The following is a 25,713-nucleotide window of genomic DNA, read 5'->3' on the forward strand; positions in this document are numbered from 1 at the left end:
CAATGCAAGAAATCGTAATCACGTCCTTGCTAAAGCCTGGGAAGAGTCCTGATACCTGTGACTCTTACCGCCCACTATCGCTGTTAAAGTGTGATGTGAAGATACTTGCCAATGTGCTTGCTACCAGGTTGTCCCTTCTGATGACCAAAATTATACTGCCTGACCAGTCGGGGTTTGTCCCTGGCCGTTCCACCTCCGCACGGTGCATCCGGAGCTCCCAATTGCGGCGTTTTTTTTGGATGCCACCAAAGCCTGCGACTCGGTCGAATGGCAGTACTTATTCACCGTCTTGGCCCGTATGGGATTTCCTAAACTGTTCATCTCCTGGGTCCATTTATTATATACACAACCGACCGCAAAAGTGCTTATTAATGGACGCCTCTCTCCCTCAATTGCCATAACGCGAGGCACCCGACAGGTATTTCCACTATCCCATCTCCTTTTTGTAATTGCAGTTGAGCCATTAGATTGTCGGGTGCGCCAGCTGCACCGGGAAAGCGCTTTTCATGCTTTCAGCGTCAGATCGACATATTGCTGTATGCTGGCGATGTGACGCTCTTTGTCACGCATCCGTTGCAGAACCTGAACCCTATACTGCGAGAATTCATAGTCTTCGGCGGATTGTCCGGAGTGCACATAAACTGGGCCAAATCGCAATTCTTTCCCCTCACAGCTGCAGTCCCTGACTTCCCACTTGATTATCTATTGGAGTGGTGCCGGTCGTATTTACGGTACCTTGGCATCCAGATCTCTCGAGATAAGGATGAGACCCTAAGGCTTAATTATGGTACTGCGATTGCAAAACTTTCTACATCGCTTGACCGCTGGCTGTCCCTTCCCCTCTCTATGGCAGGCAGAGCATCGCTACTCAAAATGGTCGTGCTTCCCCGCTTTCTGTATTTATTTCTAAACATTCCTTATTACCCTGGTGCGTTCTTCTTCAAAACATTGAAGACTGAAGTGTGTCGTCTATTCTGGGGAGGCAAGCACCCGAGACTTCGGTGGTCGATACTCACCCAGCCCTACGACAGGGGGGTTTTGACGTCTCCGACTTTGAGGCTTACTATGTATCCGCGCAGGCACATTTCGCATATCACTGGATGATCCCCACACCTTTTATGCCCCAATTGGCAGTTGAGGACTTGATAGCAAATCCCCTACCTTTGAACGGGCTAATACATTGCCCTGCGACAGCAATAGATACTCCACCTACCACTGTTATGTGTACAATAGAGGCCTGGAATCATATAAGTAAGATGCTAGGTTGCGCTTTGCCCTACTCTACTCGGATGTCTCTCGCATATCACCCCAAACTGGAACTCCTACAGGAGCGGGGATTTCAGATGCTCTGTCGCCTCCTGCAGATCAGATGCTGGGGCGACCTCTTTACTGATGGCCAATTCCATACTGCAGCTCTGTTTTTTAAATCTCATAACCCCACCCCGCTTGACGCATTCTACTATGAGGTTACGGCAGGGGATGAAGGAGATTCGCCTGATTGTCCCAGAGAACCGGAGGTTCTCCCCCCCTTGCATTTTATGCTAAGCTCACAGGATGGTTCGCATTTGGTGTCGGGCATATATAAGCAAATCAGAGCGTATAGGTCGGGACTGGAAGGTTCGGCTCGGTCACATTGGTCTGCTGTCCTGGCATCTGAACTCACTGATGAGCAGTGGCTTTATTGCAGTAATCTCACGGCCAGAATCTCGGCCAGTTGTAGGCTCAAGATGATCCATTATAAGTTCCTTCGAAGATTGTACTATACGCCAGTTAAAAAATTCAAATTCCACTTGTCTGACGATGACAGATGTGAACGTTGTCGTGCTGAACAGGCAGGATTCCTACATTTGTCATGGGAATGCCCCTTGGTCCATGATTTCTGGCAACAAGTACATGGAGCTCTCGAATCCATGGTTGGTGCGCAGATAAGCTGTGACCCTCTGTTGATGCTACTAGGACACACTCCACACATTCCCAAGAGCTGTAGGAAACTTCTAGATGTTACCCTGCTCCTCGCGAAGCGCCAAGTGGCGTGTCGATGGGGCCGCGGTAGGGCTCCGAAGTTCAAGGACTGGCTCACAGATGTGATTCATTGCCAGGAGCAGTCTGTAATTTTTGCTGAGACCATGCCAGTGTCCAGTAAGCCTAGGGACATTTGGGGCCCACTGACCACATACCTGCTCACCCAAGGGGGCGGGTATGATGCCCGCTCCGTAAGTGGGACAAGACCTACTGATGATTGTAATGCTGACACCTAAATGGCACATCTTGACACTAACTGTACATAGCTCTTATACTATGAAGCTGGCTATATGTATGGATGTATGAACGGAAGTCCACTGCTTCCTGATGTCATTTGTATCTCTATTACCTAGTGCACCTATTATGGCTTGCTGTATACCTCTATACGAGTTACTTTGTAATGTTCCCCTGTAAACTCTGCTGTCTCCTGACACCCCGCCCCTCTGCCATGACTCATCACTGACTGCTGATATGTTTCCTTATATGTGATACTATTATACTGTCATGTAATGATTGCTCTAGATGTTGTGGATGTAAGCACTATGCTCTGTCCTTTCTATCTTCTTGTACTGCACAAAACCTCAAAATAAAGTTTTTTTTAAAAAGGCCTCCCGCCCGTTCCAGAGACGGTTCGGTGCACAGGGCAGAGGGCGAGGACAGTCTTCGGGACAGCAGCAGCAACAACAGCAGCAGTACCGGAGACCTTTCCAGAAGAGCCAGAAGGGTAGAGGGGGCCAGCAGTCCTCTACAGCGAAGAAGGGCCGGGCTGGGTCTCTACCCTGAGCGGTTACTTCCCCTACATCCGTTACCCGCTCCTGTGGGGGGAAGTGTTCAATTTTTTCTGGCAGAGTGGAGAAAAATTACTCAGGACAAGTGGCTGCTGAATATTGTTTGCAATGGATAGAGGCTTCGGTTCACCAGCCCGCCTCCATCAATTTCTCCGGTCAGCTCGCAGTTTCAGCTGCGCGAGCTCCAGGCAGAGACCGATATCCTGTTAAGGAAAAGGGCGATAGAAGACGTACCTCTGTCTCAAAGAGGAAGAGGTCTGTACTCCCGGTTCTTCCATGTTCGCAAGAAGGACAAGAACAAATTCAGGCCCATTCTGGATTTGCGACATGTAAACAAGTGGATTTGCAGAGAGAAGTTTTGCATGCTGTCGTTGCATCAGATTTATCCTCAGTTGCAACAGGGAGACTGGCTTTGTGCTATAGACCTACAAGATGCGTACTTTCATGTGCCCATTGCACACAAACACAGGAAGTTCCTGCGATTCCAAGTCGGCGCCAATCATTATCAGTACACAGTACTGCCATTCGGACTGAAGTCTGCGCCCAGAACATTCTCGAATTGCATGGCAGTGGTAGCAGCACACCTAAGGAAGAACAAGGTGTTTGTCTACCCGTACCTGGACGATTGGTTGATCAAGGCCTCCTCCTTCTCGGAAGCTCAAGCACACTTCCAGAAGACGTGCGTTCTCTTGAACAAGCTGGGGTTGCACATAAACATGTCCAAGTCTATCCCGACTCCGGTCCAGTGCATTCAGTACTTGGGAGCCTCCATCAATACGCTGTCAGCAAGCGTGTCTCCTTCGGAGGAGCAGCAATTATCACTCCTTTGGAAGGCTCAGGCTCTTATGACCACTCCATCTACAACAGTGAGGACGGTGTCTTCTCTACTGGGATCGATGGCCTCTTGCATCTTCCTAACGCCACACACACGTCTGCACATGAGACCATTGCAGGAGTGCTTGGAGGATCAGTGGGATCAGAGGAAAGGGTCTTGGGACGACAAGATACGACTGTCTCTGCATGCTCTTCAGTCTCTGAAGTGGTGGTGTTCAGCGGAGAATCTCCTCAGAGGGGTTCCCTTCCACAGGGACATTCCCACTCAGACGATTGTGACGGATGCGTCTCTCCACGGATGGGGAGCTTACTCCGGAGACTTAGATTCAAGGGACGTGGTCTCCGTCGGAGTCCACGTACCACATCAATTTCCTGGAACTTAGAGCTGTTCACTTGGCACTGAAGGCCTTTCATCCGTCCTTTCAGACCAACTCTCTGCTTGTGCAGACGAACAATACGACCACGATGTATTACCTCAACAAGCAGGGGTGCTCGAGATCACACACTCTGTCGCAGGAGGCGCAGGCGATCTGGCACTGGCTTCTGGCCAGAGGACTGACTATAACTGCTACCCATCTGCCAGGTGTGCAGAATGTTCAGGCGGACGCACTGAGCAGACTGATTCAGGAAAACCACGAATGGGTCATAAACGGCGAAGTACTAGGAGAAGTCTTCGCAAGGTGGGGGACTCCAGACATAGATCTGTTCGCCACCGCCGAAAACAGTAAATGCCGAGACTTCGCCTCCAGGTACTACCAGCAGGGGACGCTGGGGAATGTGCTATGGATCAACTGGTCGAACAGCTTTCTGTACGCTTTTCCACCCATTCCCCTGATTCCGGCGGTGCTCATCAAGCTGTCCCAGTCCAGGGCGCGGATGATCCTGATTGCCCCGTAATGACCCAGGCAGTGGTGGTTCACGGACCTGCTTCACCGGTCTCTCCTTCCTCACATTCGGCTGCCGTGCAAGCCGGACCTTCTCACGAAGTTCGGGGGGCAGATGTTGCACCCCAACCTCTCGTCTTTGAGTTTGGCGGCATGGCTTCTGAGATAGTGCAATATGGCCATTTGAATCTACATGAAGATTGCATGGACATACTGAAGGAGGCTAAGCGACCTTCCACTCGGACTTCCTATGCTTACAAGTGGAAGAGATTTTGCATCTGGTGCAAGTCCAAGAATTATGACCCAACGACGTGCAAGGAAGATGTCATCCTTCCGTATCTTCTGCATCTGGCGCGATCTGGCCTTAATGTCCATTCCATTAAGGTTCATCTTGCTGCGCTGACTGCCTACAGGAAATGCCCTTCACAGACTTCCTTCTTCCAGATCCCTGTGATCAAGGATTTTTTGGAAGGCTTGAAGAAAGTGTTCCATCCTGTCCGGCTTCCTTCGCCTTCATGGGAATTAAATGTGGTGCTGTCCAGATTGATGAAGGAGCCTTTTGAGCCTATTCATAAGGCTTCCTTGCAGCACCTGTCCTGGAAGGCGGCGTTCCTCGTGGCCATCACATCGGCCCGCAGGGTGCGTGAAATTCAGGCGTTGTGCTGCCAAGAACCTTATACTGTATGTCATGCTGCTAAGGTTGTTATGCGTACTCACCCTAAATTTCTTCCCAAGGTTATTTCTGATTTTCACGTCAACCAGACTATAACTTTGCCTACGTTTTTTTCAGAATCCTTCATCTCCAGCGGAAAGGTCTTTACATTCCCTGGATGTTAGGAGGGTGCTGAAATTTTATCTGGATAAGACCAAGGATATTCGTAGGTCAGACCAATTGTTTATCAATTATGGATCAGTCAGGACGGGTCTTGCTACCTCTAAACAGTCCATCTCTAGGTGGATTGTGTCCTGCATACAACTGTGTTACCAAAAGGCTAATAAGACCTTAGGGGGTAAACCTAAAGCTCATTCCACCAGGGGCAAAGCTGCCACGACTGCTTTGCTCCGTAATGTTCCAATTGCAGAAATCAGCAGGGCGGCCACTTGGAAGTCGGTCCATACCTTTGCTAAGCATTACTGCCAGGACACTGATGCCAGGGCAGACGCTCAGGTTAGGCAGGCTTCGTTGCGAAATCTGTTCGCACAATAGTGGTGTTATTCCTCGTTTCTCCACCGCCGCTTTGGTGTGGGGATGGGCTTGCCATTCTATTCACTAGATTATGACTATACACAGAGATCCCCTACTACAGAAGGAGTAGTTTGTCCTGTAACTCCAGTTCTGTAGTAGGGGTATCTCTGTTATATTCATAAGCGCCCGCCCTCCTCCCCGGTGGAGAGATATTCATGTAAGGAATGCTACAGGTCTGGCGTGTTACGCCTTAAAAAAAACTGAAAATAAAAGGGACCTGCAGTGCATTCTGGGATACTGTGAAGTTCTGGAAAGTTCTCTTAAAGGCACAGTATCCTGTTTTGAGCCACATAATGGCAGCCTATGGGGCTTGTCTGTCCATGCCATCCTCTCTATCATTCCAGAGGGTTTTTGCTGCTGAAGCAAGGGAAATCTGGACAGACTTTGCTGTTTGTGGATTTTTGGTGGAATTTCTAGTACAAGTACTGGACAGTGTAGCCTGGTTATATAGGCTGCATTATTTGTCTTTAATTCTCTCTTAAGTGTCTGTGCAGTTCTGCATTTTTTTTGGACACCTTAAGAGATTATTTTTGATTGCTCCGGGGTCCACGCACATGGGCGGGACTATTCACTAGATTATGACTATAACAGAGATACCCCTACTACAGAACTGGAGTTACAGGACAAACTACTCCTTCTTCCTTGCCTCCCTGTGGGATGAGCTGGTCCCAGGGTTCTTGTTCCCTAACCCTGCAGGGCGCGAGACGGTTCTTTCTGAGTGTCCTTGAGCTGCCCTTTTCGGCTTCCGCCTGCTTATTGTGGACGGTGCCTTTCTGTCTGGACTTTGCCTTCTGGTTGTGTTAGGCTCGGCTGTCCCCTTTGCTGGGTATGTTTCCAGTGGAGTGAGGCTTGCCATTGCTCTGCCTCTTCTCCTTGGAGTCTCTAGGTTGCTCTTCTCCTTCGGTGCTCCCCCTCCTTTGGCCTGGGGCAGACGTTTTGTTGTCCTGTATGGGTGTGGGGTGCTTTAGCCTCCTTTTTTGCCTTACCTGATTTCCCCTGCTGAGCGAGGATGGGCAGCTTCTTTTCTCCTTTCCCGCATCCCTTTCGGGGTTGGTGGTCTTCTGCTTGCGGGGGTTCCCCCTGCCTGAGGTACGGGGCTCCTCGTCCTGTCTTTGGGACTCGGCCCCTGTGAGACCCTCTTATAAATAGCTGGGCTGGCGGGGTCCTCTCGCAGACCCTCCTTCCCCTTGGGTATGCCTAGGGTATCTATTCTATGTGAAGGAATCTGTGGCTAGTAGTCTCTATCAGATGTAGGAGTTACTTACCTTCGGTAAAGATGTATCTGGTATATTCTAGCTGCAGATTCCTTCACGGCCCGCCCTTCCTCCCCGTTCTGTGAGGATCCATTGGCTTGGGCTTCTGCATTTTCCTCCTGGTGGGTGGCTATGTCTTCAGTGCATGCATTCTGTCGCTGTTGTCTGGCAGAATGTTCGGCCTGTTTATTTGTTGTTTCCTCCCCTTTTGGCGCTTTGAAGGGCCGGTTTGTAGGTACTTCCGTGCCTTTGTGTTCTAGTTGCCCCAGGTTTGGGCCTACCACCCCCTCTCTTGCCCCTTTCATTGCTAGGGGTCCTGGTCCATCTGTTATCCTCTAGATTGGGGTCTTTTGGTTGGGCTTCTGCCCTTGTTCCTTACAGGGGTTGTCACATTCTGTGTTGGGGCTGTCTGAGTCTTGTTGTGCCGTGTTTGTCCTAAACTGGTTCCCTTTCATTGTAATTGGTTGAGGTTGTGGTCCTGTTATGTCTTCGTGACACTTTCCATGTGTTCTATCAATCAATCAATCAATCAAAGACATTTATAGAGTGCACTACTTACCCGTAGGGTCTCAAGGCGCTTTGGGGGGGTGGGGGGGGTGCCGTTACTGCTCGAACAGCCAGGTCTTGAGCTTCTTCGTGAAGGAGAGGTGGTCTTGGGTCAGGCGCAGGTCGGGAGGGAGGGAGTTCCAGGTCTTGGCGGCCAGGTAGGAGAAGGACCTTCCTCCTGTTGTCGCTCTTCGGATGCGGGGGACGGCGGCGAGGGCGTGGCTGGCTGATCGGAGGTGGCGTTTGGGAGCGTAGAAGTTGATTCGGTTGTTGAGGTAGCTCGGGCCTTGATCGTGTAGGGCTTTGTGTGCGTTGGTGAGGAGACGGAAGGTGATTCTTTTGTTGACGGGGAGCCAGTGCAGGTCTCTCAGATGTCCGGAGATGTGGCTGTTTCGTGGGATGTCGAGGATGAGTCTGGCTGAGGCGTTCTGGATCCGCTGGAGTCTCTTCTGGAGCTTGGCGGTGGTACCGGCGTAGAGGGCGTTGCCGTAGTCCAGTCGGCTGGTGACGAGGGCCTGGGTGACGGTCTTCCTGGTCTCGGTGGGGATCCACCAGAAGATCTTCCGTAGCATGCGTAGGATGTTGAAGCACGACGAGGAGACGGCGTTGACTTGCCTGGTCATGGAGAGGGAGGAGTCCAGGATGAAGCCCAGGTTGCGTGCATGGTCCGTCGGTTTGGGTGCGGTGCCCAGGGCGGGGGGCCACCAGGAGGGGGCTATCTTGGTGCTGGCAGGGTTGCTGTTCAGGGCTATGCTCTGTTCCTTATTCTTTTTCCCTGCTTGGGGTACTGCAGTGTTTGGCACTGCTCGTTCTGGTGTTCCCCATAATCGTTTTTTCTCTTTCGCACACTGTTCCTATACTCTCAGTCTTTTCTGATGGCTCCGTGTTGTGGCGCGGAAAAGTTCTTAGAAGAAAACTGACGTAGGCGCGCTGGGGTGGGACTTATGTGACCTCGCTGATGTCACATGCGTGGATGACGCAGGGGCGGTGTCGCGTGGTGCCGTCCTCCCCCCCCCCCCGGCGCACGGAGAGGCTGTGGCAAAATTTTCTGGATCCAGTCTCATGCCTGGGGATAATTCTACATGAAGGAATCTGCTGCTAGAATCGTCTCTACCAGATGCATCGTTACCGAAGGTAAGTAACTCGTTCGGTAGACTACAGCATGTCACTTTGTTTTATAGCTCCTAATGCATACTCTCTTATTGTCAAAACATATTAGTGCTCTAATTGAGGCCAACAATTGTCCATGCTAGATACTTGTTTTACACTGCTCCCACAAATGAAGCTAAGGAAACCAACTTAATGTTTATATTTAAATTTCCTTCAATTTTACGGAGTGTTTTTTTAATTATAACATTTTTGCTTTTGCATTTATGATTTCTTTATTAACTAATTATTTAATATTATAAATAGTCTCCTCAGGAGGCTACTCAGCCTCCTGAGTAGCCGTTGTGACTCCCTGCGTGGTCTTTGGTCTTCAGCTTAAGAACCACCGTTTTAGTGTTTTAGGGTGTTGCAAGAGATTAGTTGCTGTATTAAGACAGTGTACTATAAATTTTCTCCCACTAATCATTGAAAAGTTCAGATATCCTTTCTGTGCTGTAAATGTTATTATAGTGTCTACACATATTCACGAACAATCTTCAAGGATGACCCCTGCCATTGTCATATTGCAGTCCCAATTGCTGCTAGTGCATGCTTTTACATTGTTGACAAACACCACTGCATGTATCGCATTACATTGTACTACAGAATTTAGAATGTATTAATTTGTTTCACACCCCTGATGAGGCCACCAAGAACTCATTGAGTTCCTTGGAGGCTGTTACTGAGTGTTTGTTTGTGTGTGTAGCAGTGCTTAATTTGAGCTGGTGGTTTCCCATGCTCAGTACCGGCACTTAATCATCAACACCAGCGCTTCGCATAGCCCCAATTAAGGACACATTAATTTATGGGGAGATTAAGTGATTTGCCAAGAATCACAAGATGTTCAGCTGAGACTTGAACCTGGTTCTCTGGAGTTGACTGCTCTGGCCATGGTGCCGCACCCTCTCCCCACTTTCATGGTTTGTAGTTGGTTCTGTTTTAGGCGGCGCTAACAGGAGAAAAGGGCTGGGGCAAGCTGCCTTCTGATGAAAGCTCTGGCACTTATTTTTTATAGATTAACCTCTGAGGTGGAGGGAATATTAGAAATTGACCTATAAGGAAGTGTTGGGGGAGGTGCATGAGGACTGAAGAGATGCTCTAATCATGGTGTGGTAGCTCCCCCTTGTAAGCATGAAGTGTTGTAGAAAAATGTAAATTCATGTAAACATGCAAGAACGCCTTATCTTCTTTAGGAAGGGTATGTATCATACAATTATTTCAATGGAAAAAAATGATTTTAAGTCGGGATAGGCACAATTGTGATTTATTTTTAACATGTATTGCCAGCAGTTTTCCAGAAAATTGTAGGAGATTACACCTTTTGCATGGAATGAAATTGGCCCATATCGCGTGGTAAAATTGTACATAAGAACATACCTCATGTGAATAACACAAGCACAAAAAAGCATAACTGCGGAAAGCATAACTGGTGAAAAAGCATAACTGTAGGAAGACATTACGTGAAAGCCTGTAATCAAGAATTATGTGAGATTACATGTTGATAAAAATTTAGTTTTTTTTTTTTTAAAATTAAAAAAGGAAGTAGCTGTTTGCCAGCAATGGATTTCTAGATTGAACAGTTGACTGGACAACAGAAGAATAAAGTTATTTTTCAGGAGGGAGAAAGGAACGGAGGGCAGAGTTTAGTGTAGTAATACAAAGCCTACTTTCATCAGTAGTAAGAGTCAATAAAGAATTAGGAAACTATAAACCAATGGTCAGTTAATAACTTTCCACCACTTTCACAAGCCAACAAAGTGTGTGTCCTTCACCCATATAACCCCAAGACTCTGGACCAAAAATTCCTACTGCACTCCATGTTCCAGACACAACAAAAAAACTGGCTTTTCGTTCTTCAGAGAGTTAGGTAAGGTTCTTTTTTGTTACGTACGATGAAGATGAGCAACCACAACTGATTAAGGCAATACAACGCATAGTTGCCTTGTTCCTCTTCTTTATTCCTCCAATGCGTGGGATTTGTTTTTTAATCCACCATCATAGAGGTTACTATGTCGCCAAATTCTTGTATTTGAGAAAGTGAATGAAAGTGTAAGAGTGGTCTTTATTCGGTCTGGAGTGTTTCTTGGTAGTGCAGTTTCCTCCTGCATCTGCAGCATTCAAAAGTCATGGAAAGGTGGCATGCAGAGCTACAGAAAATCTCTTAATATAAAATATCCTGAAATTGGTTAGATATGGGGCAGGGGGGGCTCTTCCAATACAACTAACTCAATTCCTCCAAGGGCAGGTACAGCCCTTGCATCCTGGATGGCTGAATGGCCATGGAGACTTGTCAGCCAGCACAAGGTGAGACAGATCTATGAGAGGCAAAGTGACTTCACCAGCTTTGGCACAGTGTGTGACATGCACACTCGGTGAATGTTGCTGGGAAGATGCCACGGTACACTCAACCCAGCCCTTCCGCGCCACAGAAGATTCTAAACGTCATGGGCTGCAAACACCAGAGAGGCCTGTCAGCCCCCATTCGCTAGTCCATGTTGATTCACTGCTCAGGGTAAGACCTTCCAAGGACAGAAACGGAAGGAACGGAAGTGGAAGTGACGTCGGTGTAAAAAGAAAAACTCCCAACCAACCTCCAGTAATATACAGGCGCCACTGTAACACTGATATATATGCCTGTTGCAAGCCAGTATAATGCTTGCTTATGCTGATTCACAGCAACCTGATGCTAACAACTATAATACAAGTAATTGCAATATTTACATGTGTTGAAATTTATGTCATTGCAATGCTTGCATGAAGCGGTTTACACATGTCAATATGTTGTTGGCATGCCTTCCATTCGTATGCTGAACATAAGTGCACGTTTATTTAATTTGTATATCGCTCCTCTTATTTTTGCACTTCAGCAAATGGAGGTCTCCGTCTACAATTATGCGGATGACCTTCAGCTTTTTTTAATTTGTCCCCATCCCCTGACTCCATGCTTAAGTTCCAGTCTGTTATGATTTTTATCCAGGACTGGATGAACTACAACCACCTGAAGTTAAACCCAGACAAAACTGAGCTGGTTCTGACAGGTGGTTGCTCCAGTCCCTGGACCTCTCTCTTTTGGCCCCCCTCCCTGGGCCCCCCCAACTTCTCCATCCTCTTCTGTGAAAACCCTTAGGATTAAGTTGAACGACCAACTTACTTTGCACTCCCAGGTCAGCCTAGTGGTGTCCTCTTCCTTTCTTTCACTCCGCACCATTCGCAAAGTTTCCCGTTTCTTTTCATTTTCTGCTTTAAAACTCATACTCCTGGCGATGGTAATCTCTTGCCTCGATTATGGCAATGCACTATACTGTGGCATGCCCGCTTACAGTTTGCGGCGATTACAGCTGGTTCAAAACCAGGCCGCTCGCCTGGTTTATAATCTGGCCAAGTCCCACCACGTCACTCCTCTTCTTAAGTCCTTGCACTGGCTCCCTATCCGAGAACGAGCTCAGTTCAAGATGGGCTGCATTACTTTTCGGGTACGGGTTGGTGCAGCCCCTGCTTTCATTTCTTCAGAAATCAAAGTCTATGCCCCTGTCAGGGAGCTGCGCTCATCCTCCCAATATCTGTTGGCAGCCCCCCGCTTTAGGGGCAAAAATTGGGGGGGCACGAAATTTTCCACACTTGCCCCCGTTTTCTGGAACTCTCTCCCCGCTGACCTCAGATGTTCTACTCAATATTCACATTTCCAAAAGGCGTTAAAAACTTGTCTCTTTGCACAAGTCTTTCCACTGTAATTGTTTTGCTCTGCTTTCCCCCTGATCTCTTGTTCTCTGGGTTCCTGTACACCTCAGCGCCATGAAACCGCCAGGTGAACGTGCGCTCTATAAATGTTTTAAACTCAAACTCAAGATGAGTGTCTGACCACCTAGGATGAGAGCCTTTTGCTTTCAGGAGGTCAGGAACAAAGCCTGCCCGGGAAGAGTGTCACATCCCCTCCCAAAGGATGACCTGCTGATTAGACTTCCTAGGCCGGCAAGCTTCAAAGAGCTGTTGCCTTCGAAATATGAATCTGGCTTCCCTCACAGGAGAGGAAACTGACCCCCTTTGTCCAGAGCCCCTTTGGCACCTGGACAGATGGGAAAATGAGCCAGTCAGGTATGCATGCCACCCCCAGGCTAGTACCACCCCTAAGGTGTCTAATCCGAGGTGGGCATGACTTTTCAGAAGTAGCCATCTTTGTGATGGCAAACTTAGCAGTCTGGGAGAGAGTTATGCCCAATTTCCACAGGAAGGGATCATATAGGGGGCGTATTGACCCCAAGGGTCAGTAGACCATTGGCTACTACCCAACACTCCCATAATGCCCCTAAATTCAGTATTTAGCGGAGCACCTAGCACCAGAAAATCAGATTCTGATGGTCAAAAGAAGAATGAAGACCAAAAAGTAGTGAAAAGCAAGAACTGTAGAAGAAGAAGCTGACTTGGCGCCAACCCTGCCTTCTTGTCTGCTGTTCGTGCCGATTGCGCCAAAGTTGGCTCAACCTGCAAGCTGCTTTGCCTCCAAAAGCCTGGGAGGACTGCCAGCACTTCTGCCAAGTCTCAGGAGCTACGGTGGAGCAGCGTATCTGCTTCCCCATCACCCCAAGAGAACTGTGAGGACTCCCAACTGCTGATGGAGGTAGTAACCAGATGCCTCAAAGTAGCACTGCACACTGCTCCAGAGGCTGAGCTGAAGTGGGCCAACAGTGTCAGTGTGGTCTCTTGACCATCCAGAGATAAGCCCACCTTGGGCTTGACCACTGTGGGCTGTCTGATGTCACCTGAAGCCTCTATGTGCCTGACCCCCTACTGCGACCACTGCCGGTGATGAAAATCTGACACCGCCAAACACCTCTGCACCCAGCTTCTTTGGCCTGAGGAGAAAATGACCAAAGGCGTCCCTATGTCCCCCAGCCTTGTTTGACCTGAGTCTCCTTGTTGGTTCAGCCAGACTGGTCCCCCTTGGTGCTGCCTTGGACCTTTGCCCATACTCGCCTTAACTCCTGGAGATTGGTTCCATAATTTGCTTACTGTGCCTGAATACCGCACTTGCTTTTCCTCCCATAGGATAACATTGCAGCTTCAAAAAATTGCAGTGTTGACTTTTTAAACTCAAAAGTATTTCTTGTTAAAAACATACTTACCTGAAAAAACTGATTCTGGTGCCCAAACATATATAAAGATACCCGTTATTTTGATAATTTAGTCTGGATCTCCTTATTGAGTCATACGTATCACTTGTTGACTATTTTGTGTATTTGCAGATATCTTGCACTCATCTCTGATACGTCTAAGGCTGCTCAACTATACTATCCCCTGTAAGAGTACCTTGGGATTTCTAGAGCAAGCCCTTGTCCACTCATAGGGAACCCCAGGAATCTTTACTCCATATATCTGATTTTGATATAACATATGACTTTGGTCCTGAAGAAGGCCCACAGACCTGTTAGGGCAACCTAGGGCCGAAAGATGCTGGCCAACCCTAACCGAACACAAGGGGCGGTGGAACATTAACACTTCTGCCACAGCACCACCCACCCATTTTAATCTTGCCCCTTCCTTAGTAAATGAAAGACCAAACTAAGGAATGGAGGTAATTTTAATCTTCACTCTCTAACCACAACTGTCTCAAAACCAGATGGGTTCCCTCCAGGTGGCGGAACAAAGATCACTTTGAGAACTGAGCAGTCAAGTGATAAAAGACCCAATGATGATGCTATTCACCTAACCAACAGAGCGGATAATCAACATATACCGCACCCTGAGTTTAATGTGAATGAGGGTCTCCGAAACATGAGTTTGCAAGAACCTGGCAAAAACAGGATATTCTCCTCTGAATCTGATAATCTATACTACTATTATAAAGAGAGAACTTGCACCTTTTGGCAAGGTAATCTCGGGAACCACAGCGCCAATCTACACACCCGATACATCGATGAAAATGTCAGGGTGTGTAGATGGACATAGGCTATATAAATTTTTAAAAAAAAGCAAATTAAAAAAATTAATTTTCAAAACAAAGTAGTCCCCTGAAAGTAGCGCCAGCCTGGACCTAGCGCTGGACGCAACGCGGCGTGCGTCATGACGAAGAAGGAGGAGCGGCAGTGCAGTGAGGAGCGGCGGCGTCATGGAGGAGCGGCGATACTAAGAGGACATTGTTTGTTCTTAAAATTGGCCAGAAATTATATTAGGATCTCATTTATTCTGAAAATCGGGCAGCAGTTATATCATTGTTCACAAGCTTTCCCCATCCAGAACTAGGGATGGGCTGCCACCTTGTGGCCTTTAACAGCAACATGCCAAAACGTGTCTGTGAAAGCCAGCCTGAATGAACCATCTTATCGGTCACCCGTACGTTATCTTTCAATGTACTTAATGACTGCCGACTGTGGGGCGTGGTGAATGGAATGGGGTTAGGAGTCCGATTACAGAAGTTGCCAGAACCGAGGAACATGATCATTGAGTTTCTGTTATCGTTGACCGTCATTCATATTTATTTGTTAGGTGAATCAAAAAGGGATTGTGTGCAGACGTAATTCTAAACGCCACGAAATAGAGTCGAAAGACATAAAAATAAGTAGAAAGATGTCAGCATGGAGGAAAAACAAAAAGCAGTCATGGAATTTAGAAGCAGGGGTGGTTGGTGTCATGTTAAAGTGGGAGGCCTAAATTATTGCCGTCTTGAATGCAATGTGGCGAGTGAACCCAATTCTTACAATTCTGGAGGCCAAACAATGATTATAGCAACAAGGACCCACTGGAACTACCTTAACAAAAAAATAAGGGTCAAATACAAAAAATTCTGAAAGTAACAAGTTTTGCATATTTGTACCTCGCAGATGAAAAACAAATGACAAGTCATCCATCAATCAGCAGAGGCAGCGGGAAAAAAACGAATCCAACCTTCAAGATGTTTATTCTATCTATACTACTATTATAAAGAGAGAACTTGCACCTTTTGGCAAGGTAATCTCGGGAACCACAGCGCCAATCTACACACCCGATACATCGATGAAAATGTCAGGGTGTGTAGATGGACATAGGCTATATAAATTTAAAAAAAAAGCAAATTAAAAAAATTAATTTTCAAAACAAAGTAGTCCCCTGAAAGTAGCGCCAGCCTGGACCTAGCGCTGGCTGCGACGCGACGTGCGTCATGATGAAGAAGGAGGAGCGGCAGTGCAGTGAGGAGCGGCGGTGTCATGGAGGAGCGGCGGGGCGGCGGTGCAGTGGTGCAGTGAGGAGTGGCGGCCACATGAAGAGGAGGAGCCGCGGGTCAGGTAAGGAAAGGAAATAGTCGGGGCGGGAGGGAGTCGGGGCGGGAGGCGGGGGGGGGCGGGAGGGAGTCGCAGCGGGGGGCGGGAGGGAGTCGGGGCGGGTGCACCGCTCGACAACATGCTGCCCCAGCCACCTTCTGCCCCGGGCTAAAATTGCAGCCCCCTTCTGCCCCAGGGAATGCTGGGGCGGGCTGCTGGTACTATATAAAGAGCCAGTTTCCTATACTGACTCTCATTATTGCATGCATTTATTAAGATGGCTGATAGAAATTGTGTGATTTTAGTGCAGATCTGTCACTGTAAATCCTTGGATGTCACTATGAGCCACTCTAGTTTGGCCAAATGGCAAACTTTGCTTGCTCTTACATGAAATAAATTACAAAAAAAAGTAGATACTTTGACTCATCTACCTGAAAAGTTTGCTTGCCAGAATGAACAAAAAATTCCACATTTTCAACAGATTGGTGAGATTATATGTATTGCACCAAGAAGTTTTGAAGAGAAGCCTTTTGCAACAGTAATTGAATTAGAGATATTTAACATGCAAGCAAGAGCTGCACAATATGTTGATTGTTACTGCTGAGACAAGGGAGGGGTGGGAGAGAACTCTGAAAAGGTGTGTTTATATATGTGACAACTGTGCTCTGTCTCTCACAGGGTGGCGTTGCAGATAACCTCTCTCTTTCGGCCTACATCACAGCAGCCATGCTCGAACTGGGGATGAACGATACGGTGAGTCCTGTTCAAGTCTTTACCATGGTTTAGGACACACCTTGGTTTGGGGAGGAGGAGGATGGAAGAGAGCCTTTGAAACATTGATCAGGGGATTGGAACCTCGCGGTTTAGTAATGTTATGGCCAATCTTCAACTTTCCATCAGGATGAGATGGGTTTAAGTGTCTAAAAGGAGAGTTCATCCAGGTATAGTTCAGGAGATACTTGTAGATGGCCAGTACCCTGGATATAGCGCACTGAAGTGCAGCTCAGCACACTGCTTAATTCATAGGGTCTACTATGGCCATACTGAAGGTCACCATGCAAGTAATGGACCGGATTTTCTTAGCACATAGTGCATATTCAACAAACCAGTAAAGTATACTGAGAAACAAACATGCTAATGTTTGAAAAACAAAATGGTTCAAAATCCAAAATATTTTTTGCTGCTTTTTGAATTATAGGTCATATTGAGTTGTGTAGATGTAAAGCTGTTAATATTTCCTTTGTGCCAATAGGCACTTGTTGCGGTTATTGTATTAATCATGTGGAGGCATTTTATTATACTAAAGCTTTTCCTGACAGTAACTGCAACTTATGTATTTGCATGGTTCTATCACAATACCGAATTTTAAATATCTTCCAGCCAGTATATTGTATCCAGAATATAGACTAACACAATATAAGGTAAATATATAAAAGTAAGTATGGTTTTATTTACATTCTTACCTTCACACCTATTTATCTTGAAAGTATGCTTATCTTCATGTTTACATATATGTAGCGTTTGGAATCATATATATATATTTAACCGTAAATATACCTTCATGATATTGGTCAATATTCGGGATATGATATTTTCCTCTAAACCAGTGGTTCCCAAACTTTTGACTCCAGAGGACCCCCACTGAATCACTACTGGAAGCCGGGGACCCCAAGCAATTTGTACAATTTAAATTTCTTTTTAAAAAGCCTTTTGAAGCAGAGGCAATTTCAAGAGGGAGACAGCCTGAATTGGGTCTATTGGCATGGACACGTACCACTAAATAATACACTGCTGTATGCATACAAGTCTCCTGCTCTCAGCCATAGCAGCACCTCTACATTCTCATTCCAGAGCCTTGGAGTGGTGACCCTTCCTTACAGCAACAGGTTGAAAGATTGTGAATTATTAGCATTTTTAACTATTCACAGTTTAAGAAGGTCTAAAATATTATAAAATTATGAAGCATTTTATAATAAAGACATGCCTCAAGGAGCAACGAATATTGTGAAAATTCTAACAAGATATTGCACAAAGCGATGAATCCAGTGTACAGAGCAAATTCAAGGTCTACATTAGGAGTTCATCAAGGAAGTGCAAGAGATGGCAGGAAGGTATCTGCACAGGAGGCATATTGTTTCAGCGAGATCATGGAACAATGCTATGCCAATTACCATAAACCCCTATTAGACATAATCTTTAGTCACAGACAGCAGAACAACATTTTACCACCAAGGGGTGAGCAGTGCAGTTAAGGCATATTTCAGAGAGGCCTTGCGTGGCACCTGGCATGACCCTCTCCTGTTAGGATGCCCACTGCCCCGTCCCTTGCCAACAAAAAACTGCAAAGGCTACACCGAATAAGAGCTCGATATGTCTGAATATGAAAGCTTTACAGCACACATAATTCACCCAAGGTCTTGTGGAAAGTGAGCAGTCAGACAAAAGCACAAAAATCCTGCTGCATCTATTTTTACCTGCCTGCCAAGTAACGGTATCCTATACACATGTGCCTTTCAACGCTTTATTGCTTTTATTGTATTGCCTGTATTTTCATTGTTGTGTCTGTGACTGCTGTTGTCTGTCTTCCCCCGCTGCCTCTACGTGGTCCGTGCCCCTTTTTCTTCCCTCTGCTCCCCTCATTGTCCCCGTGCTCTCTCTGCCCGGTCTTTCCTTCTGTACCCCTCACTGCCCCCGTGTCTTTGCCCAGTTTTCCCTTCTGTTCTTAGCTGCCCCTATATTTCTGTATTTTGTATTTTGCCTCTGTTCCACTCGTTTTTTGTGCCTTTCTGCCCTCTGTTCCACTTGTTTTTCCCTTGTTTTTTGTGCCTTTCTGCCCTCGGTTCCACTCGTTTTTCCTTGTTTTTATGCCCCTTTTGCCTTCTGTTCCACTTGTTTCCCCAGCCGCTGTGCCCCTGAGGCCCCACCCCCTGACTGCCGACTGCCAATTCGCTGCCCCCGCCTCCCAATTGTATTGTTGTGGTCTCGCCGCCCCTGCGCCAACATTCACAGCACTTGTGTGCTGTGAAGACACATGGGCGTTTCATTTTTCACTACGACGATAGGCACTCGAGTCCTGCGGACCCCCTGGGAATGTCTCACGGACCCCTGGGGGTCCGCGGACCACAGTTTGGGAAACACTGCTCTAAACCGATCCACACTTATTGAAAAGAGATAAATGGGTAGCTCAGTAATTGAGCATCGTCTAACTTCTAGAGGTGGTCATGGTGAAGAGCGGCCAAGAATGGTTGGGAGATGGAGAGGGAACTTCCACCCTTCATCTTTTTGAGTCAATCAAGAGGTTACAATTTGAGTGTAACTGGAAATATAACACGCAATCCAGCCCCCTCAAAGATAGTCTCCATATAGTGGGACCCTAGACTGAATGGGTAAGGAGACTAGACACTCATATTCTGCAATCTCCCATTCATAATCTGGCTGGCGATGTGTTTTGGGGTGAAATATTTGGAAGCCTATGATGGCATCACTAGGTCCAAGTGACCAACCTCCACTTCAATTACTTCCCTGCAGGACAGCACTGTGAAGAATGCTCTGGCCTACCTGAAAGAGTCTTTGTCCACTGTTACCAATACCTACACACTAGCTCTGATGGCCTACACCTTCACCCTCGCTGACTACAAGGAGGCGCGTGATAAAGTGATAGCAGAGCTGAATGAGCAAGCCGTCAAATCAGGTAAGAAGGAGAAGTATATTCCCACAAAAGTTATTAAGATCGCAACCATTTTAAGGTAGCAGAACAGCAGGTTTTATGAGCGATGCGTCCTAAATATATATTTAACTTGTGCAATAAATTCTTATTATTTGACTTTTCATTTTGCTTGAAATGATGTATTAAAAATTGGACACTCAATTCTGAAAAGAGAAATAACACTTCCCTGTCCTAGAGATGACAAAGATTTTTGCCTAAATGGGGAAAACGCTATTTTGTTCTTCAATTAACACTTTCAATAAGGTCCCCCCCCCAAAAAAAATGCTTGATTAATCTGTTTTACATTTGCCTTTGTAGCATATTTTTTGAATGAAAAACATTGCATATTATAACTGAAATTAAAATGAACACTTCTGTCTTTCCATTGCTGATAATGGATCCAGCCAAACAGCTGAAAGGGCTAGCCATGTCAAACATGGTCTCATTCAGGGACTCATTTCAAGTGGCTCGGTCATGGTATTTATTGCACACACTAAATACCGATCCATTAGAGGACAGCGTTTACTGGGTGTGGTATTAACTCTCCAATCTGAGCTTTGTACGTCCGAATAGGGAATAAACCAGAAAAAACGCAGGTTCTCCTCTCCCCAAGTCCTTTCTGTGCTTCAAAACTCTTCAGTACTGCAGTAAATACCATTTTACTCAACGCCGTCCAGCTTTGTATTTTTTACAATCATTTCCTAATGAACTAGTATGTTATACTGTGGCCTCATATCTACTTCTCTCATGGAAGACTAGGCGGCGGGACCACTCTGTTTCATGAATTAGGAAATATATATTTTAGTCCGGTTTTTAAATATAAGGTCTGTCATCAAATTACTTTTACTATTTCTTATTGTGAAAGCTGTATCCTCTTAATTTCACACTGTGCATCTTTGTGCTTTTATGATGAAAAATTTTTAAGTATCAAATAAAGTGATTTGACTGACTGACAGTCCTGCAATATTTCCTGCACTAATTCCAGGTGGTTTTTGCTAGCAAAATGTGTACTGGGATTTACTATGAAATGTATGCACTCATTATAAACTCCTACTGGAACTACTGTGTTCTATGGAGTGCTGACCCTAATGGGAACTAGTAATGATCAAGAGAGTTCAGTCCTTATTGAATAATAACTATACTTTCAAACAGCTGCGTAAAGCAACAGGGGTTTTGATATACCATGAGAAATTTGCCCTATTGATCTTTTGTGACAAATATTTATTAAGTAACTTATAACAATAGCAGAAAAATAAATAAGGATCTTACAATATTCTTAACAAGCAGGGGAACCCAACAGGTTACGAATAACACTGAATGTACTAAGACATACAAGAAAAGACAAGATACAGAAAGAAGGGTGTTGGTCTGACATCCAAGAATGTAAAAGGTAGATTAAAGAACTACATTAAAATAATGATATAATGGAATCTAGCATACCAGAAAAGGAATATAAAGGAAACCCTGCAATTGCACAAGATGTTCTTGTATATAACAGAAGCAATATGTGTTTTGTACAATGAGTTGGTTGTGGCTGGTTTTATGCAGTCAGGGCTTGTGAATCCATACACCATGACTCTACACTACGGGTAAATTGGCCAGCATGATCACATCCTTTTAGACCTAACCAGGGATACATCTATTGTATCAGATGTAATGCTTTTTCAGCATCAGATGTAAAAGTTAAAAGCTCTTCATGTGAGTTATGATAGATAGGTCTACCTGCAGGTTTCTCATCTCCTGAATCCCCCAGGAATCAGACTGTACCTGGAAACATTGAAGTAGCTCTCACAAGCAGGCAGGTAGCAGCATCGCTCCGACTTTACTGTGAGATCCTCTCAGGACATGATATCACAGAGCTGTATATTGCACCACTCCAGTGTGCTGAAGTCATTTACTTTTTTTCCACCACCTTCGATGTGGATCCGGAGTTGCACTCCTCAAATGTTTTCATGCAAAAAGATTTCAGGGTTTATATGGTACAACTCCTTCTTTCCACAATCAGATGTTGATGTTTGACCCTCATGACATCTTTCTCTGGTACTTGCATCCAAAAACACATAGCTGGTTCATGTGAAAAGTAGGCCGCATGACCGGCAAAGTCATTAAGTAGTACTGGGTGAAACTCTTCATGGTGCAGGCCTTCAAAAAACACCCAACCCGACTCTACTACAGGTTTTGCTCAAAATCTCTCTCTAGCTTGCTTATGACAGCTAAGTTTTCAAAGTGGCCTGCTTCCAAGAACAAAGACAAGTCATCTCTCAAGAAGCACCACAACAGGGATTGTTTCACTTTTAGACATTGTTCCAGTTCGAAGGGGAGGTTTTCCGTTAAGATGCAGGGTTCCCAGACCCAAGCCTTAACATAGTCCTCAAAGCCTGCATTGGTAGTAGTGTATTTGGTGCCAGACTTCACTCCAGCCTTGTAGCCCCTTTTCTGAAGTTTCAGTGCTGATCAGCTTAGGTCACATCTGTCACACATGCTACTGTGGCAATATTCTGCCCTGTTCTGACTCTATGGTGTGCCTTCCAATCCTATGGAGTCTTCAGGAAGTCGAACCAAGCTTCTGGTGGTAGCTCCATCTCCGGCAGCCATCAACCCTCCCTGCCTCCGTTAAATAAGGTTCCGGTTCTGGCCCTGGTTCTTCAGATGCCAAAAGTTTGGGCGATTGCTCCGACATCAGCATAATTTCTAGGCCTATCCTTGCTGCATCCTGCACTGGGCATGAATTTTTTACTGAAATCGATGAAGTTTCCAAAGACTATTGCCTTTTGATCAGATTTAGACACAAAGGGCATCAACTGCTTGAGGAGGGAAATCCGTCCATGCCTATTGCCCCATGATAAGTACTTTGAGTATCTTGAGGAACTCTCTGGCTCTGATTCTGATCTTGTCTCTAATAATGTATGGATACGCGTGATTATTTACCTCTGCAGAGTGCCAGAGGCTTACAAACGTCCCTAAATGTCGATCTGAAGTGCCTCTCAGGGCCTCTCACTGAGTAGGTGGCCCCTTTAATGGCCATTTTGCACAAAACTGTGGAAGTTCTACAATTGCCTGTATCTGTGGAGGAGAACAAAGATAGCCTTCTCATGGAAATCCTGTGGCACACTTGCTTCCCTTGACCAAAGCTTTTATGGACCCCATCTTGGTTGCAAAGAGGAAACTGGTTTCTCCAGCACTAAATCGACAACCTGCCATCAGCCATTCTCCAATGCTTGGAGACTTAAAGTTCTTGATGGACGAAAAATAGAGTGCAGGATTGGGCAGAGAAGAGGTAAAAAAACAAGCAATAAATGAGCAGAAGTGAGGCAGAGAAATTAGCAGGAAAAAGCAAGCAGAGGAGCACAAGCTGAAGGCAGCAGAGGGTAGCGGACTGTGGGCATGCTGTACAGGAAAATTGTCGCAGGAAGAGATTGCGCGGGGACCTGCTCAATGGGTTCATGCTACGGCCTCCAGTAAGTAGGTCCTAGGAGGATGGTGGGGCCCAAGGTGGGGAGAGGGGAAATGGCAGGAAGAGGTAGGAAATGCTCATAAAGAGGCAAAATAAAGGTCAGAAACTAGCAGAAAGAGGCAAGATAAAGGTCAAACAAGCAGAAATTGGCAGACTAATGGGGGGCAGGAGCGAGCAGTGAAGAGGCACAATAATTAGCAGAAAACGAGCAGAGGAGGCACAAACCAAAGGCAGCCGAGGGTGGTGGACTGTGGGCAATCTGGCAGGTGAATCTGGACAGGTGAACTAACGCAGGGGTAGATGGCACAAGGACCTTTAAACATGACTCAGGCCTGCCATTGAACCCTGTGTGTGCTGTTTAAAAATGTAATTTTGACCTGGCAAGATAAACCTCTTGCCAGCCCCAAATATTTATTTTTAAAACATATGTCACCCATAAGGTATACCCAAAACAGCCCAGAGAGCAGGGGGCAGTGTATTTAAAAACGTGCACATGTACCTTTGAGTTTTCATGTGTCCTGGTAGAGAAACTCCTAAATCTGTTTTTCACTCCTATGAGGCATACCCCTCCCATAGGATATCATTTGGTTACCTTATTACATTAAGTAAGTGCCAACTTTGCACTGGGAACAGGTAGAAATATCCTAGTTGGTCTCAAAAGAAGTATATTTTAAAATCATCTTTAACAGTAAAGATCGTTTAAGTCACAATTCTGAAAACACCACTTTTAGAAGGTTGGCATTTTCTTCTCCTAACCATTTGGTGCCTGCAACCTTTTGTGAATAGGCAGTTGACAATTGTGTATTTCTCCCAAACACTGAGGCAGAGGGGGACTAGACGTCAGAATGGGACATCCTGCAGGATGGGAGGAGTGGAGCTGTCCTCTGCCCTAATTACATTTTAAAGCGGACACCAGCCTTTTGCCACCCTGACCTCTTGGAGCCTGGGCAGGGGAAGGGGGGGGGGGAATCAGATTTAGAAAGGCCTAGAAGTTTCTCCCACTTCAAAGGCTGGCAACACGTATAAATATTAGATGCTCAGACTAACTCTTCAGTTCACTCCAGGACCTGTGGAGGATCCCCACCCACCAGAAGGCTTGCTTTGTAGTTCAGAGGACAGCCCTGCTTCTAGCTGAGGACTGCGTGACTGCTTGAAGCCTACCTTGTACCCTCGGAGGACTGCCCTGTTACATGTAACCTACCTTGCTGCTTGATCACAGGAATACCAGAGTGATTCCAAGGGGTAGTTGGCTTGCTTCCTGTTCTGAGCTACAGTGACTCAACAAGCTCCAACAATCTTGAACCCACACCTGGAATTTGCCTGAAATGAGTCCTGCCCTCCAAGTGGTATCCATCCAGTCCAAGACCCCAGGAATTGGTGGGAAAGATGCCCAAGCAGCCAAAAAATGTACCTTTTGACATGGAAAATCTTCCACAAAAAGTGGCCTGAGAACCGACAGGAGATCTGCTTGCTGATCCACCAAAGTGGCATGGTTGGTCCACCTGACTGCTCAGTAGTTCAGCAGCAAATTCTGTTCAGCTTCTACTCTCAGGAAGGGTATCGTACCTCATGGAACTCTCATCGGCTACAGTATACAGCTTTGTCCCACTGGAGATATTCAGCATACAAAAAGTGACGTGGTCTGAATGTAGGAATTTTTAATGTGCCTTCGTCCAATGGCTCCCCAAAAATGACTCTTCAACAGACACTGGCAGCTACCTTGCCTTGCTGAATTTTACCTTCTCAGGAATTTTTCATTAAAATTTTCTTCTAAGTCCAAAGCTATGCCAAGATCAGACCCAATCTACCTTGTGTAGCCAAATCCACGTTCCACCACGGTCGGCCATATCTTTTGACTTTGTCCTAGTTCCTGTGACTATTGGCGCTTTGATTTTTAGGTGCTATTTTTCATTAAAAGGTTTACAAATTCATGACTCCTGTGCTACTGATTGGTTTTAATTCATTTTATTGTCAAGTTATTTATTACATTATATTCTGTTCTTCTAAATTGATTGTGGGCAAAACATTGAGACTAAGGGCCTAATGTAGATCTCAGCCGACAGGTTACTCCGTCACAACATTGACTGATATCCTGTCCGTTGAAATATAAATCCCATTATATGTTATGGGATTCATATTTCAGTGGGCAGGATATCTAAATCAGTCTCTTAGGGTGGCAGTGGCAGAGTTTGGTGAAAGGGTTACTCTATCACAGACATGACAGATATCCCATGCTCCGTATTGTTGGATATACTGCGCTTGTAATACAGCAAGTGTGACAGCGTAACTCATCTGCTGAACTGTAATACGGCCCTGTGCCACACTGCTGGTATAGACAAATACTGGTGATGCCTGATGACCAATCACTTTATATTGGAAAGTATGATTCAAGTTTATTATTTAGAGCCAAGTATATTTTTTTCAGTCTGGGGCATTGTTGTACATGTAACCCAAATATCCAAAGGATGAAAGACTGGACCATATGAAGAATGGTGCCATTTAGGAAGAGCCCTCCCTCTTCCCCCTCAGCCTCTCAAGCTGATTGTGAACAATGCCAGTTCAGTGTTCAATATAAGGAGGCACAGAGGTGCCTAAGAGGTTA

General features: G+C 46.1%; 1 protein-coding gene across 4 annotated transcripts in view; it reads left to right on the plus strand.

The window, feature by feature from the left end:
- The window catches only part of LOC147706526 (alpha-2-macroglobulin-like protein 1), a 360,239-nt gene that overhangs the window by 310,166 nt on the left and 24,360 nt on the right, over positions 1-25,713 (plus strand). For all 4 annotated transcript variants that reach the window (XM_086932994.1, XM_086932995.1, XM_086932992.1 and 1 more), the window contains 2 exons: positions 16,630-16,704; positions 19,480-19,642. In XM_086932994.1, the coding sequence (XP_086789120.1) occupies positions 16,630-16,704; positions 19,480-19,642 (238 nt within the window). The remainder of the gene's footprint in view (positions 1-16,629; positions 16,705-19,479; positions 19,643-25,713) is intronic.

Source organism: Lissotriton vulgaris, chromosome 7 (genome assembly GCF_964263255.1).
Source record: "Lissotriton vulgaris chromosome 7, aLisVul1.2, whole genome shotgun sequence".
Classification (NCBI taxonomy): domain Eukaryota; kingdom Metazoa; phylum Chordata; class Amphibia; order Caudata; family Salamandridae; genus Lissotriton; species Lissotriton vulgaris.